This window comes from Lethenteron reissneri, chromosome 61 (genome assembly GCF_015708825.2).
Source record: "Lethenteron reissneri isolate LAM-NWPU_2019-01 chromosome 61, ASM1570882v1, whole genome shotgun sequence".
In the NCBI taxonomy this organism is placed as follows: Eukaryota; Metazoa; Chordata; class Hyperoartia; order Petromyzontiformes; family Petromyzontidae; genus Lethenteron; species Lethenteron reissneri.
This window is the reverse complement of record NC_083839.1, coordinates 5,492,599-5,509,260: the sequence shown is the minus strand read 5'-3', so window position 1 is coordinate 5,509,260 and position 16,662 is coordinate 5,492,599. Positions and strand designations below refer to the sequence as shown.

At 59.6% G+C, this 16,662-nt stretch overlaps 1 protein-coding gene across 1 annotated transcript in view; it reads left to right on the top strand.

The window, feature by feature from the left end:
- The first annotated feature begins 111 nt into the window (after positions 1-111).
- The window catches only part of LOC133358264 (disco-interacting protein 2 homolog C-like), a 55,487-nt gene continuing 38,936 nt past the window's right edge, over positions 112-16,662 (top strand). The window contains exons 1-17 of the mRNA XM_061576503.1: positions 112-126; positions 602-884; positions 1,514-1,657; positions 2,425-2,550; positions 2,962-3,567; positions 5,443-5,592; positions 6,421-6,540; positions 7,200-7,454; positions 8,278-8,369; positions 11,573-11,683; positions 12,574-12,697; positions 13,201-13,310; positions 13,592-13,694; positions 13,896-13,960; positions 14,137-14,230; positions 14,606-14,725; positions 15,996-16,110. Of these exons, the coding sequence (XP_061432487.1) occupies positions 112-126; positions 602-884; positions 1,514-1,657; positions 2,425-2,550; positions 2,962-3,567; positions 5,443-5,592; positions 6,421-6,540; positions 7,200-7,454; positions 8,278-8,369; positions 11,573-11,683; positions 12,574-12,697; positions 13,201-13,310; positions 13,592-13,694; positions 13,896-13,960; positions 14,137-14,230; positions 14,606-14,725; positions 15,996-16,110 (2,633 nt within the window). The remainder of the gene's footprint in view (positions 127-601; positions 885-1,513; positions 1,658-2,424; positions 2,551-2,961; positions 3,568-5,442; positions 5,593-6,420; positions 6,541-7,199; positions 7,455-8,277; positions 8,370-11,572; positions 11,684-12,573; positions 12,698-13,200; positions 13,311-13,591; positions 13,695-13,895; positions 13,961-14,136; positions 14,231-14,605; positions 14,726-15,995; positions 16,111-16,662) is intronic.

Here is a 16,662-nt window from a genome sequence, read left to right as displayed (position 1 = left end):
ACTATTTCCATTGGAGTTTGACAGGTGAGGCTGTGCCTCCCCTGCCTCCCCTGACCGCACGTCCCTACAGCGGCAGTAGCAGTAAGAGAGTGACAGGAGGGGGGGGGGCCGATGGTGACAGCGGAGGTAGCAGCGAAGACCGACCGACAGCGAGAGAGCCACCGGAGCAAACGAGCGAGGGGCAGGGATCGTCCGCCGGGTGCCGGCGCCGGGCGGCACTGCCGGGCCGTCTGGCGGCGACCCACACGGCACCCGGCCGAGCCGATTTACGAGCGTGAAACGCCACCCCGTCGCGGCTACAGCGCGCGGACGTAATTTATCCCCGCGTCGTTACCCGGGCGGCCGGCCGTGACGCCGTGTAACTACGGTGATCATTGAGAGCGGCGAGGCGGCGGCGTGCCGCTCCGCGCCGCGGACACCCGGCCAACGAGCGTTCAGCCGCGCGGCGCAGGAAAGTAGTTCGTCGTCGTCGTCGTCCACCGCTCAGAAACCGCGTTCTAGCGGAAGGCGCCTTCTGCGTTACAACGGTGCACGGTCCGCGTTGCAACGGGGGGGACCGTCGCGTTGTTGCGAAAACGCGTCGTGTGCTCGCCACGAGTAGAGCGAGGGCGTGGGGCGAGTGGTGGAGCGAGCGCGTGGAGCGAGCCGCGTGGAGCGAGCCGCGTGGAGCGAGCGCGTGGAGCGAGCCGCGTGGAGCGAGCCGCGTGGAGCGAGCCGCGTGGAGCGAGCGCGTGAAGCGAGCCGCGTGAAGCGAGCCGCGTGGAGCGAGCGCGTGGAGCGAGCCGCGTGGAGCGAGCCGCGTGGAGCGAGCCGCGTGGAGCGAGCCGCGTGGAGCGAGCCGCGTGGAGCGAGCCGCGTGGAGCGAGCCGCGTGGAGCGAGCCGCGTGGAGCGAGCGCGTGAAGCGAGCCGCGTGGAGCGAGCGCGTGAAGCGAGCCGCGTGGAGCGAGCGCGTGGAGCGAGCCGCGTGGAGCGAGCCGCGTGGAGCGAGCCGCGTGGAGCGAGCCGCGTGGAGCGAGCCGCGTGGAGCGAGCCGCGTGGAGCGAGCCGCGTGGAGCGAGCGCGTGGAGCGAGCCGCGTGGAGCGAGCCGCGTGGAGCGAGCCGCGTGGAGCGAGCGCGTGGAAGCGAGCCGCGTGGAGCGAGCGCGTGGAGCGAGCCGCGTGGAGCGAGCCGCGTGGAGCGAGCCGCGTGGAGCGAGCCGCGTGGAGCGAGCCGCGTGGAGCGAGCCGCGTGGAGCGAGCCGCGTGGAGCGAGCCGCGTGGAGCGAGCCGCGTGGAGCGAGGCGCGTGGAGCGAGCGCGTGGAGCGAGCCGCGTGGAGCGAGCCGCGTGGAGCGAGCCGCGTGGAGCGAGCCGCGTGGAGCGAGCGCGTGGAGCGAGCGCGTGGAGCGAGCGCGTGGAGGACTCACTTGGGATCACGCAGCAGCAGCAGCTCCCCCCAAACCCCCCCGCCCCCCTCGCAACAACAACAACAATACTACTCCTACTACTTGTGTTGTTGTTGTTGTTGTTAAAGTGGATGCGGAATTCAACACCGAGCGGAGGCTGCTGCCTCCTAGGCCCGACAGCCCCACGAGCCACGCTTCACCGCTCCACCAACACCACCGGCACAACCACCGCCACCACCACTACACGGCCTGCGATGATTACTACCGATCAGGCGAGCACGCCTACACTCGCACCACCACAACCCCCACCACCACCATTACTACCACCACCATTATCATCACCACCATTATCATCATCCTTACCACCACCATCACCACCACCACCATCACTGGGATTGCTGCCACTGCCATTTGTTCTGTGATGATCGCTACTGCTTTAGGCCTTGTCTTGTCTGTCCATCTGTACAACCAACGCTGTCCGTGTCTGTCTGTCTAATCTGCTTGTCCATTCTTTTTATCCATCCATCTGTCCAACCGTCTGTCATCAATTTATCCAACCACCAGTTTATCTGTCTCTCCGTCCGTTCCAGTGTCTGTCCATCGACCTTATTGTCCGGCCGTCTGTCCATCCATCTGTCCACCTATCTTGCCCTTCTGTCCCTCTGCTCATCTGTCCGTCTGTCTCTCACCCTACATCTGCTAGTATAACTTGATATCCACTGCTTTGTCTCTCCATGCGTATATCTGCCCATTTGTCTGTCCATCTGTCCATATGTCCGTTTGTCCATCTATTTGTATTTGCACGAATCTCTCCTTCCATTCATCCATCCATACGTCTGTCCATCTGTCCATTTGTTTGTCTGACTGTCTATCGGTCTCACTGTCTGCGTGTCTATCTGTCCGTCAGTGCTCATGTCCGTGCGTCCGTGCATCCACCTGGCTGTGCGTCCGCGTGTTCATTCGTTCGCGTGTCTGTCCGTGTGCGTGCGTGCGTCCGCGTGTCTGTCTTTGTGCGTGTGGGCGTGCGTGGGCGGTGCAGACGAGCACTCGGAGGCGGTGCAGGACGCACTGGCGAGGCAGCGCGAGCGGCGCTCGGGGGTCCCCATGCCTTCCAAACGCGACTCGCTAGTCGCACAGATGTCCGTGGACACCTACACCCCCCCAGGTGCCGGCACGCACACACACAAAGACAAAGAGAAAGATCCCCGTGTAGCCTTAGCAGACTGTAGGGGCAAGTGCTATTAGCGAGCACCTATTAAGGCCACAACGCTACATGAGAGGGTGAGTGACCAGCACCACGCCCGGCCGCCTTTGTCTCCCTATTGGCGATGTTTACACACCGCACCAGGTACTCAATCGAGGCTGAGTCGACCTAGGGGAGGCCCAGGTACCAGATCAGATAATCGTCACTGACGGTGTTGGCCGTTTAGCGGCAATCGAGCTCGGGTCGCCGGGTTCGTAGCGCAGCGCGCTAACCTGCTACGCCGCACCTACGCGCACACACGCACATCGATACACACAAACATGCACGCGCACTCATACCACTTGGGCTCCCCCCCCACTCCCGTCCTTTCAGACACCTCGTCCGCATCCGACGATGACGGCTCTCTGCACTGCCCGGCCGTGGACCGCGAAGACGGCGGCGGCGCCGGCGGTAGCGTCGGCGGCGCCACCCCCTCCTCCGCCAGCCCGTGCAGCCTCAGCGTGGAGCGGTGGATCAGCCGGGCCGTGCGGCGCTCCTCCACCTCCTCCTCGTCCGCCTCGTCGTCCTCCTCGCACAGCGCCGGCCGCTCGGCCGACCGGCGCTCCGTGAGCTCCGACTGCACGCCGGTCCGCGGCGGAGCAATCGGCCGGCCGGCCGCGGACGCCATCCACCACCACCGCCATCGCCACCACCACCTGCACCACCACCAGTACCAGCAGCAGCAGCAGCTCCACCAGTTCCACCAGCACCACCACCACCAGCAGCAGCAGCAGCACTGGCCGACGGGCGACGGCGCCCGGTTGTCGGTGTCGCACGGGGCGCTGGCGTGCCTGGGTGGCCCCCGCTGGGCCGACGGGACGGGCGTGGCCACGGGGGGGGCCGGGGGGGCGGAAGCGCTGGCGCCGGGGCCGCTGGGGCCGGGCGCCGCCTGCAGCGTCGGGGCCCTCGCCGACGCCGTGGCGGGCCGCTCGCGAGTCGGTGAGGACGGGCGGCGAGCATCCCCGGGGCCTCGCGGAGCCGATCGTAAAGCGCCGGGGAGGAGGGGGTTTAACCGCGCGCCGTCAAACGCAAGCGCCCACCTTGCCCGTCCGGTCCGCTCGTAAATAAAGCGGCCGTTGACGGCGGAGGGGCGGGGGGGCGGGGGGGGGGGCGGCTCTACGTTTTATGGACTCGCGGCGCCAACCCGCCGGCCGTGGCAGAGCGTCCGGGCCCATCGATCGCCGCGGGGCCCCCAGCCGCCGCCTCCGACATCGACCTCCGGCCGTAAAGTAGCCCGCCCGCGACGTCACGCGGCCGCCGCTCGATGTTTTGCGGGCGGCAAAGCTGCGGCGCCTTGGGAGTAGTAGGCCCGCGGTCAGGGCCCCGCGGGCCCCGGGTTGAGCCGTCCGCCCCGGACGCGGTGTAGGAAGTGCTTGGCGAATGTTACGAGCGACAAGCGGCGGGAATGACGACTGCGGGCGACGCGATTCGCGATGCAGCTGACGGTGTATCACGATCCGAAGATCGCGTACCGTTGCATAATAACCGTACTCCGCTCACGGCCAACACCGGTGACGGTTACCTGAACCGGTCCTGAGCCTCCCCTAGGTCGACTTGGCCAGAAATGAGCACCGGTGCGGTGCGTAGTAAACATCGCCACTGGGGAGACAAAGGCGGCCGGGCGTGGTGCTGGCCACCCACCCCCTCGTGTGCCGTGCCGGCCTTCATAGGTGCTGCTCGCTAACAGCACTTGCCCCAATAGTGTGTTACAGGCTACACGCAGGGATATCCGTATTTTGGGGGATGAGATCGTGTGAATATAAATGTGTCGTTAACCGGCCACCACCCGGCACAGCCAATGAGTAAGGTTTGTCACGTAGACAAAACGTGCCGATTCGTTACGAGTACAGCCACACCGGCGTGTTGGAGAGCAAAGACGCAACATTTACAATCTGAAGTCCGACGTTTTTCGCCAGCAGTTACAATTGAGTGGTTCTGTAGCTGGAGACGACCGCTGCACTGCCCCATGCCGTCCATCACAGCCCCTGCCACTGCCATCGCTACACGGTTGGGTGCTGCGTTGGCACTGGTGCAACAGGCACACTCAACAACGGCAGTCTCACAATTTCGAAGGCGACGAGAACACTGGATGTGTAGCCTAGGAAAGCAAAACTGCAGACTAGCACAGCACACTGGCGTGTTGGAGAGTAAACTCACTCCAACATTTATTGTTTTTGAGTAACGCGACGTTTCGCTGGTGATTACGACAACAACAACAACCATCAGCAGCCTCATCGCGCGATTCGCCGGAATTTCGAAGAAGTCTTCTTGCTTCCGATCTCATAGATCGAGGAGTAACGGGGTGATGTCATCACAGTGCGAGGAGAGTGGGTGGGGGGGTGGGTTCATGTGACTTATCTTTGTGTCTGTGTGTGTCTGTCTGTGTGTGTCTGTGTATGTCTGTGTGTGTGTGTGTCTGTGTGTGTGTGTGTCTGTGTGTGTCTGTGTGTGTGTGTCTGTGTGTGTCTGTGCGTGTCTGTGTGTGTGTCTGTGTGTCTGTGTGTGTCTGTGTGTCCGTGTGTGTGTGTCTGTGTGTGTCTGTGTGTGTGTCTGTGTATGTCTGTGTGTGTGTGTCTGTGTGTGTGTGTCTGTGTGTGTCTGTGTGTGTGTGTGCCTATCCGTGTGTGTCTGTGTGTCTATCCGTGTGTGTCTGTGTGTGTGTCTGTGTGTGCCTGTGTGTGTGTTTGTGTGTGTTTGTGTGTATCTGTGCGTGTGTGTCTGTGTGTGTGTCTGTCTGTGTGTGTGTGTCTGTGTGTATCCATCCGTGTGTCTGTGTGTGTGTGTATCCGTGTGTCCGTGTGTGCGTGCGAACAGGGAGCTACGGGGCTCCGCCGGACGTGACGAGCGGCGCCAGCGAGCGCCACCCCCCGGGGCGGCCGCCCCATGCCAAGCGCTCGCACGTGGCCTCCGTGCGGGGCCTCCCACGCCGCCTCGGCAACGTTGAGCTCATGGAGACGGCCGACGGTGCGTGGCACCAGCACGGAGGTGGTGGTGGTGGCGGCGGCGACGGTTGTGGCAACGGGAGCGGTAGTGTACCGGTTAGCGCTGCGCTGCGCTGTGAACCCGGCGACCCAAGTTCGATTCCTGCTCACGGTCAACACCAGTGACGATTATCTGAACCGGTCCTGGGCCCCTCCCCTAGGTCGACTCAGTCTCACATGAGTACCTGGTATAATGTGTAAGCATCGCCACTAGGGAGAAAAAGGCGGCCGGGCGTGATGCTGGCCACCCACCCCTTCGTGTGCCGTGCCGGGCCTTTATAGGTGCTCGCTAACATCACTTGCCCCCTATAGTCCATTAAGGCTATACGGGGGATCTTTCATCTTTGGTGTCGGTGGTGGTGGCGATGGTTGGTTGTGGTGGTGGCGGTTGGTGGTGGTGGTAACGGTTGATGGTAGCGGTGGGTGGTGGTGGTGGCGGCGGGTGGTGGTGGTGACGGCAGCGGGTGGTGGTGGTGGGGGGAGCGGTAGTGGCAGCAGTTAGCGCGCCGATGTACGGTGCAAGCTGCATGTGACCAATTCAGATATTTGTCACCAGCGTTGACCGTGAGCGTAGTGCAGTTATTGGTGATGGCGCTGTTGTTGGTGATGCATTTACTGATGATGGTGCTGCTGCTACCGCTGCTGCTGCTGATGACAATGATGGATGATCGATGGTTAGATGATTTTTGGGTGGAGGATTGATGGGTGAATCATTGATGGGTGAATGATTGATGGGTGAATGATTGATGGGTGGATGATTGATGGGTGGATGATGATCATGATGATGATTCCGCGTGTTCGCCGCATGCAGGAGTCCCGGTGAATAGCCGTGTCTCCGCCAAGATCCAGCAGCTGGTGGAGACCCTCAAGCGGCCGAAGAGACCTCCGCTCAAGGAGTTCTTTGTGGACGACTCGGAGGAGCTCCTGGAAGGTACCGAGAGAACTCCACCCACGCTCGGCGGCAGCGCTGCGTCACGCTCGCACACGAGGCCTGCACTGGGCCTACACAGGGCCTCATCTGGGCCTACATGGGGCCTGCACGGAGCCTGCACGGAGCCTATACATGGCTTTTACGGGGCCTATATTGGGCCTACACAGGGCCTATGACAATGATGATGATGTTGGTGGGGAGCGGTAGTTTAGCGGCGACCCAAATATATCCACACCCCCGATGCGTTGCGTAAACATCAGCATTGGGGAGACAAAGAGGGCCAGGCCTGGTGGCCTTTGCTGACAGTGCTTGCCCCAACATCGTGTGCAATCTACACGAGAGATCTTTGCCCACGTCTGGGTGTGGTTAGCGCTCTGCGCTACGAACCCGGCGACCCGAGTTCGATTCCCGCTCACGGCCAACACCGATGACGATTATCTGAAACGGTCCAGGACCTCCCTTCGGTCGAATGACCTGGTGCGGTGTGTAGTAAACATGGCCACTAGGGAGACAAAGGCGGCCGGGCGCGGTCCTGGCCATCCACTTCTTCGTGCGCCACGCCGGCCTTCATAGGAGCATGCTAACACCACTTGCCCCAACAAGTCTGTTGAGGCCACACGGGGGATCTTTGTCTTTGTTTTCTTATTGCGGCGTCGCAGTCCACCAGCCGGACCCCAACCAGCCGAGGCCTCGCGGTCCCGAGATGAGGCCAGGGCGGGGTGAGAGGTTGGTGGTGGGTCCTGGTGGCGGCGGCGGTGGTGGCGGTGGCGGTGATTGTGGTGAGTGCAGTGAGTGCGGTGCGGCGGGGGCGTCACTCGAAGCGGTGCTGGAGCGGTGGGGGAGCACGGCCTCCAAGATGCCGTGCACCACGACGCTGGACGCCTACGGCAAGCCGCTCGGCACGCTCACTTACGGTACGTGCTCACACTCGCGGCGCGGCGATGTCGATGATGGTGATGGTGATATTGGCGATGGTGATGTTGGTGATGGTGGTGATGTTGGTGATGGTGATGGTTATGTTGGTGATGTTGGTGATGTTGATGATGGTGGTGATGTTGGTGATGTTGATGATGGTGATGTTGGTGATGTTGGTGATGGTGATGTTGGTGATGTTGGTGATGTTGGTGATGTTGGTGATGGTGATGTTGGTGATGTTGGTGATGGTGATATTGGCGATGGTGATGTTGGTGATGGTGATGTTGGTGATGTTGGTGATGTTGGTGATGTTGATGATGGTGATGTTGGTGATGGTGATGTTGGTTATGGTGATGTTGGTTATGTTGGTGATGGTGGGGATGTTGATGGTGATGGTTATGTTGGTGATGTCGGTGATGGTGATGTCGGTGATGGTTATGTTGGTGATGTTGGTGATGGTGGTGATGTTGATGGTGATGGTTATATTGGTTATGTTGGTTATGTTGGTGATGTTGGTGATGTTGGTGATGTTGGTGATGTTGGTGATGTTGATGGTGATGGTTATGTTGGTGATGTTGGTGATGTTGGTGATGTTGGTGATGTTGATGGTGATGGTTATGTTGGTGATGTTGGTGATGTTGGTGATGTTGGTGATGTTGGTGATGTTGGTGATGATGGTTATGTTGGTGATGGTGGTGATGTTGATGGTGATGGTTATGTTGGTGATGTTGGTGATGTTGGTGATGTTGGTGATGTTGGTGATGTTGGTGATGATGGTTATGTTGGTGATGGTGGTGATGTTGATGGTGATGGTGTGTGCAGGGAAGCTGTGGAGCCGGAGCATGAAGGTGGCCTTCGCGCTGCTCCACAAACTCAGCGGCAAGCCGGACGGCGGACTCAAGCCGGGACACAGGGTGAGTGTGTGGCCACCACCACCACCACCACTCCACCACAACCACTACTACACCACCACCACCACCACTACTACTACACCACCACTACACCACCACTACACCACCACTACACCACTACTACTACACCACCACCACTACACCACCACCACTACCACCACTACTACTCAAGCCGGGACACAGGGTCAGTGTGTGGCCACCACCACCACCACCACTCCACCACAACCACTACTACACCACCACCACCACCACTACTACTACACCACCACTACACCACCACTACACCACCACTACACCACCACCACTACTACTACACCACCACCACTACACCACCACCACTACCACCACTACTACTCAAGCCGGGACACAGGGTCAGTGTGTGGCCACCACCACCACGACCACTCCACCACAACCACTACTACACCACCACCACCACCACTACTACTACACCACCACTACACCACCACTACACCACCACTACACCACCACCACTACTACTACACCACCACCACTACACCACCACCACTACCACCACTACTACTCAAGCCGGGACACAGGGTCAGTGTGTGGCCACCACCACCACCACCACTCCACCACAACCACTACTACACCACCACCACCACCACTACTACTACACCACCACTACACCACCACTACACCACCACTACACCACCACCACTACTACTACACCACCACCACTACACCACCACCACTACCACCACTACTACTACAATCCGAGACACAGGGTGAGTGTGTGACCATCACCACCACTACTACACCACCACCACTACTACACCACCACCACTACTACACCACCACCACTACTACACCACCACCACTACTACACCACCACCACTACTACACCACCACCACTACTACACCACCACTACTACACCACCATCACAACTACACCACCACCACTACTACACCACCACCACTACAACACCACCACCACTACTACACCACCACCACTACTACACTACCACCACTACTACACCACCACCACTACTACACCACCACCACTACTACACCACCACCACTACTACACTACCACCACTACTACACCACCACCACTACTACACTACCACCACTACTACACCACCACCACTACTACACCACCACCACTACTACACTACCACTACTACACCACCACTACCACCACTACTACTACAAGCCGGGACACAGGGTGAGTGTGTGACCACCACCACCACCACCACTCCACCACAACCACTACTACACCACCACCACCACCACTACTACTACACCACCACTACACCACCACTACACCACCACCACTACTACACCACCACCACTACACCACCACCACTACCACCACTACTACTACAATCCGAGACACAGGGTGAGTGTGTGACCATCACCACCACTACTACACCACCACCACTACTACACCACCACCACTACTACACTACCACCACTACTACACCACCACCACTACTACACCACCACCACTACTACACTACCACCACTACTACACCACCACCACTACTACACTACCACCACTACTACACCACCACCACTACTACACCACCACCACTACTACACCACCACCACTACTACACCACCACCACTACTACACTACCACTACTACACCACCACTACCACCACTACTACTACAAGCCGGGACACAGGGTGAGTGTGTGACCACCACCACCACCACCACTCCACCACAACCACTACTACACCACCACCACCACCACTACTACTACACCACCACTACACCACCACTACACCACCACCACTACTACACCACCACCACTACACCACCACCACTACCACCACTACTACTACAATCCGAGACACAGGGTGAGTGTGTGACCATCACCACCACTACTACACCACCACCACTACTACACCACCACCACTACTACACTACCACCACTACTACACCACCACCACTACTACACCACCACCACTACTACACCACCACCACTACTACACTACCACTACTACACCACCACCACTACTACACCACCACCACTACTACACCACCACCACTACTACACCACCACCACTACTACACCACCACTACTACACCACCACCACTACTACACCACCACTACTATGCTACCACCACTACTACACCACCACTACTACACCACCACCACTACTACACACCGGGACAGAGTGTGATTGTGTGACCACCACTACTACACCACCACCACTACTACACCACCACTACTATGCTACCACCACTACTACACCACCACTACTACACCACCACCACTACTACACACCGGGACAGAGTGTGATTGTGTGACCACCACTACTACACCATTACTACACCACTACTACACCACTACACCACACCTACTACAAGCCAGTACACGGTGGGTGTGTGGCCACCACCACAACGACAGCCAACTACCACCACTACCACTACTACACCGCCTCAACCACTACTACACCATTACTACCACTACTAAACCATGACCACTACTACTTCACCACTACCACTAATGCACAACCACTACCACTAAACCACTTCCACTACACGATTACTACAATCAAAGCACTACTATATCACTGCTACCACGACTGAACAACCACTCCTGCTATGCCACCACGACTACTACACTACGACTACACCGCTATTACCACCACCACTACGACTACTACACCACCACTACTTCATAGGTTCTCGCTGACAGCACTTGCCACAACATACCTGTTGAGGCCATACGGGGGGGGGGGATCTTTGTCTTTGCTTTGTGCGTACGTGAGTTAGCGTTGCAGGCTGTGTGGTGATGGTGGCAGTAGTGGTTGTTGTGCCGGTAGTAGTAACAATGATGACGGTGGTGGTAATTATGATTGCGGTGTTGGTAGTGGTGATAATAGTGGTGGTTGTGGTGGTAATGATGCTAGTAGTGGTGGCATTGATGATGATGATGGTGGTGGTGGTGTGAGTGTAGGCGTGCTCGCCTGATCGGTAGTAATCATCGCAGGCTGTGTGGTGGTTGTGACAATTGTGCCGGTGATGGTGGTGGTGGTTATGCCGGTGGTGGTGGCGATGATGGTTATGCGGGTGGTGGTGGTGATTGTGCCGGTGGCGGTTGTGCGGTGAAGCGTGGCTCGCGGGGCTGTCAGGCCTAGGTGGTGGGCGGCCTCCACTCGGTGTCGAATTCCGCGTTTGTCGCGAGTGGCCGAGGCGAAACAGAGGTGGGTGGGTGCCGTTATTCTTTGTCCAGGTGGCGCTGGTGTACCCCAACAGCGACGCCACCGCGTTCGTCACCGCATTCTACGGCTGCCTCCTGGCACAGCTCACGCCGGTGCCCGTCGAGGTGCCGCTCTCTCGCAAGGTGCGCGGGCCGCCACTGCCATCGGCGGCATCGGCAGCAGCACCACCAGCAGCAGCAGCAGCACCAGCAGCACCATCACCACTAGCAGCAGCACCACCAGCAGCAGCAGCACCACCACCACCACCAGCAGCACCACCACCATCATCATCAGCAGCACCACCACCACCATCATCATCACCAGCACCACCACCACCACCAGCAGCACCACCACCATCATCATCAGCAGCACCACCATCACCATCATCATCACCAGCACCACCACCACCAGCAGCAGCACCACCACCAGCAGCACCACCAGCAGCAGCAGCAGCACCACCACCACCATCATCATCAGCAGCACCACCATCATCATCATCAGCAGCACCACCACCACCACCACCATCATCAGCAGCAGCACCACCACCATCATCATCAGCAACAGCACCATCATCAGCACCATCATCATCTTCGGCAGCAGCATCAGCAGTGCTTTCCTCAGCAGCAGAAGTAGCATCAGCAGCATTTTCCTCCTGATGAGTTACAACATCAACATCAATGTCACCCTTTCCACCTTTCACCTGGGCGGGTGACCGTGGCGGGTTGACCGTGGCGGGTTGACCGTGGCGGGTTGACCGTGGCGGGTTGACCGTTGCGGGTTGACCGTGGCGGGTTGACCGTGGCAGGTTGACCGTGGCGGGTTGACCGTGGCGGGTTGACCGTGGCGGGTTGACCGTGGCGGGTTGACCGTGGCGGGTTGACCGTGGCAGGTTGACCGTGGCGGGTTGACCGTGGCGGGTTGACCGTGGCGGGTTGACCGTGGCGGGTTGACCGTGGCGGGTTGACCGTGGCGGGTTGACCGTGGCGGGTTGACCGTGGCGGGTTGACCGTGGCGACCTGTGCTGTGGGTGCAGGATTCGGCGAGCCAGCAGATCGGCTTCCTGCTGGGCACGTGCGGCGTGGCCGTGGCGCTCACGAGCGACGCGTGCCACCGCGGCCTTCCCAAGGGCCCCACCGGTGACATCGTGCAGTTCAAAGGTCGCACGTCGCACACATCACGCGTGTCGCAGGCATCACACACATCGCCCGCATCACATATCGCACGCGCGTAACTCGCCAGCCATCGGGCACGTCGTACACGCACATCGTCCTCGTCTGCCAACTTGAGAATGATTGCGGCGCAGGTGACTCGATTGGGTTGCAAGGCACGAGCCGCAGCAGTGCGACTGTGGCCATGCAACCCACCGTGTGGGCCACACGCTCCTCCTCCTCCATAAGAGGCCGCCGCACAGCGGTGGACGTCGTCGTCGTCGTCGTGATTGTCATCGTCGATTTCATCGTCGTCGTTGTCATCGTTGTCATCGTCATCGTTGTCGTCATCGCCGTCGTCATCATCGTCGTTGTCATCGTTGTCGTCGTCATCGTTGTCGTCATCGTTGTCGTCATCGTTGTCGTCGTCATCGTCGTCGTCATTGTCGTCATTGTTATCGTCATCGTCGTCATCGTCGTCATCGCCGTGTCTCTCCTTTCTGTCGTCCCAGGCTGGCCCAAGGTGCAGTGGTTCGTCACCGACTCGCGGAACCTCTCGAAGCCGCCCAAGGACTGGAGGCCTCACGTCCACGAGGCCGACGACAGCACGGCCATGATCGAGGTGCGGGGGCCGAGCGCTCGCAAAGCGCCATGCCGATGGAGTCGCGCTCGCGCTGCCGCAGTCCTTGGATGACGACGATGACGACGACGACGATGATGACGACGATGATGACGACGATGATGACGACGATGATGACGACGACGATGACGACGACGATGATGACGACGACGACGACGATGACGACAATGACGACGATGACGAGGATGACGAGGATGACGACGATGACGACGATGATGATGACGATCGTATCCCCCCCCCCTCCCCGTGTGTGCCCGCGGCAGTACAAGACGGGCAGGGAGGGCAGCGTGGTGGGCGTCACGGTGACGCGCCGCGCCGCCCTGGAGCACTGCCGCGCCCTGCGCCAGGCCTGCGCCTACATCGAAGGTGCCCTGCGGCGTCCCCCACGTGAAGCCGCTGTCCCGCACGAACCATTGTCCCACATCGCCCCTCGTCCACACCTGAGCGACACGTTGCATGCACAACTTCCACGTCCTGCACCCGACCTGCACCCCCGGCCTGCACCCCGTCCTGCACCCCGGCCTGCAGCCAGGGTGGTTGTGTTCATCGGCTGTCTCTTCTTCGCAGGGGAAACCATGGTGAATGTCCTCGACTTCAAAAAGGACGTGGGTCTCTGGCACGGGATTCTGGCGGTGAGTGGCGAGGGGGGTGGTGGTGGTGGGGGGGGCAGATGGAAGCGGTGCCGGTGGTCGTGGTGGTGCTGGAAGTGGCGTCAACGTGCGGCTGGCGGGTGTTGTTGCGAGTGTTGTGAGTGTTGCTGGCGGAGTGTTGTTGCGAGTGTTGCTGGCGGGGGTGCTGTGCCCTGCAGGGAGTGTTCTGCATGCTGCACGTGGTGTGCGTCCCCTACGCCCTCATGAAGGTCAACCCCGTGTCCTGGCTGCAGAAGGTGTTCGCTTACAAAGGTTGGAGACCCCGGCACGGCACACCACTCACCGCACGCGGCACACCGCAGCGTGCTACACACTACACACGGCACACCACAGCATGCTACACACCACACGCAGTACACACCACATACACCACACACATCACGTACACCACACACACACCGCGTATGCTATAAATACCGTACTGCGCCGTCACACAGACGGAACGCAGCACACGGCGCGGTGTGACCAGCGCACCGCCTCGTCTCTCACCACCGCCGTGTCTCCCCGTCCCACCCTCACCCCCTGCGCCGTCTCCTCACCCCGGCAACCGCTCGCCGCCTGTGCCGTGCCGCCCGTGCCGTGCCGCCCGTGCCGCCCGTGCCGCCCGTGCCGCGCGTGGCGTCCCAGCGACCGTGGCGTGCGTGAAGTCGCGCGACCTGCACTGGGCCATGGTGGGCTTCCAGGAGCAGAAGGACGTGGAGCTCGCCTCGCTGCGCTCGCTGCTCGTCGCCGACGCGGCCAACCCCTGTGAGCGGCGGCGGCAGCGACGGCGTCATCGTCGTGATTATTGTCGTCGGCGGCATCGTTGTCGTCATCACCATCTTTTTCATCGTCAGCATCGTCGGCATCACAATTATCATCATAGTTATTGTCGTCAGCATGAGTCATTGTCGTCATCATCGGCATGTTTTTGATCATTAACATTGTCGCCATCACAATTATTGTCGCCATTATCGTCATCATCATAGTTATTGTCGTCATCATCTTTGTAATCGTCAGCGTCATTGTCATCGTCGTCATCGTCGTCAACATCGTCATCAATCTTCCCCATCACCGCAAATAGCGCCTGGGTTCGATTCCCGACTCGGGCACCTTGCTGTGTGGAGTTTCTATGTTCTCTCACCCTGTTCATGAGAGTGTGTGTCTGAGTGAGAGTGTGTGTCTGAGCAGTAGTGTAGCGGTTAGCGCGCTGCGCTATGAACCTGGCAACCCGGGTTCGATTCCCGCTCACGGCCAACACCAGTGACGATTATCTGAACCGGTTCTGGGCCTCCCCTAGGTCGACTCAGCCTCAAATGAGTACCTGGTGCGGTGTGTAAACATCGCCACTGGGGATACAAAGGCGGTCGGGCGTGGTGCTGGCCACCTACCCCCTCGTGTACCGTTGCGGCCTTCATAGGTGCTCGCTAACAGCACTTGCCCCTACAGTCTGTTAAGGCTATATGGTGGATCTTTTTTTTTATCTTTGTCTGAGTGAGAGGTTGTGTCTGAGTGAGAGAGTGTGTCTGAGTGAGAGAGTGTGTCTGTGATCATCTGCGAGCGTGTGGGGAGCAGTGGTTCAGCGGTTAGCGCTACGCTACGCTATGAACCCCCCAGTGACCCGAGTTCGACTCCCGCTCACGGCCAACGCCGGTGACAATTGTCTGAGCTGGTCGTGGGTGTCCTCCCCTCCATCGACTCAAACGAGTACCTGGTGTGTAGTAAACATCGCCACTGGGGAGACAAAGACGGCCGGGTGTGCTGCTGGCCACCCACCCCCTCGTGTGCCGTGCCGGCCTTCATAGTCGCACGCGAACAGCACTTGCCCCGACAGTCTGTTAAGCCTACACAGGGGACTTTTGTCTTTGTGAGAGTGAGCGGAGTTGCTCATGGCGCTGGCTGCTGCTGCCTCTCCCCTCTTGTTCGTGGTTCCTCGGCATGGGCCTGATGACCCGTGACCCCCGCGTGACCCCCGCGTGACCCCCACGTGACCCACGCGTAACCCCCGCGTGACCCCTGCGTGACCCCCGGCCCCTAGGGTCGCTGTCGTCCTGCGACGCCTTCGTGTCGACGTTCCGGTGCCGGGGCCTGCGCCCCGAGGCCGTGCAGCCCTGTGCCTACTCAGCAGAGGGGCTCACCGTCGCCATCCGGCGGTGAGCGAGACGCTCTTCCACGCAGTGCTCACCCACTCAAAACTCACCCACTCAACACTCACCCACTCAACACTCACCCACTCAACACTCAGCCACTCGGCGCTCACCCACTCGGCACTCACCCACTTTTGCGACCAGGTCGCTTCTTACAAAAATAAGTACAGAGGTCAGTGAGGCCTTAACTGGTAAAATAAAATAGTTTGTTTTAGAGAAAGGAGGGTCGCTCTTTCAAACACGACTCCGCGATGGGGCTCATCTCCACGAAGGGGACTACCTCCACGAGGGGGATCACATCCACGATGGGGCCCATCTATCCGCAAGGGACACACACACCTCCACGAGAGGGCCCAATCTCCACGAGGAGGACAATGTCACCGAAGAAGGCAATCTCGATAGGGACACTTACCTCCACGAGGAGGCCCACCTCCGCTGGGGAGCCCATTGTTGTTGGATTATCATTTGTGCCCAGGTCACCGAGCCATCATTTGTGGCCAGGTCACCGAGCCATCATTTGTGGCCAGGTCACCGTGATATCATTTGTGACCAGGTCAC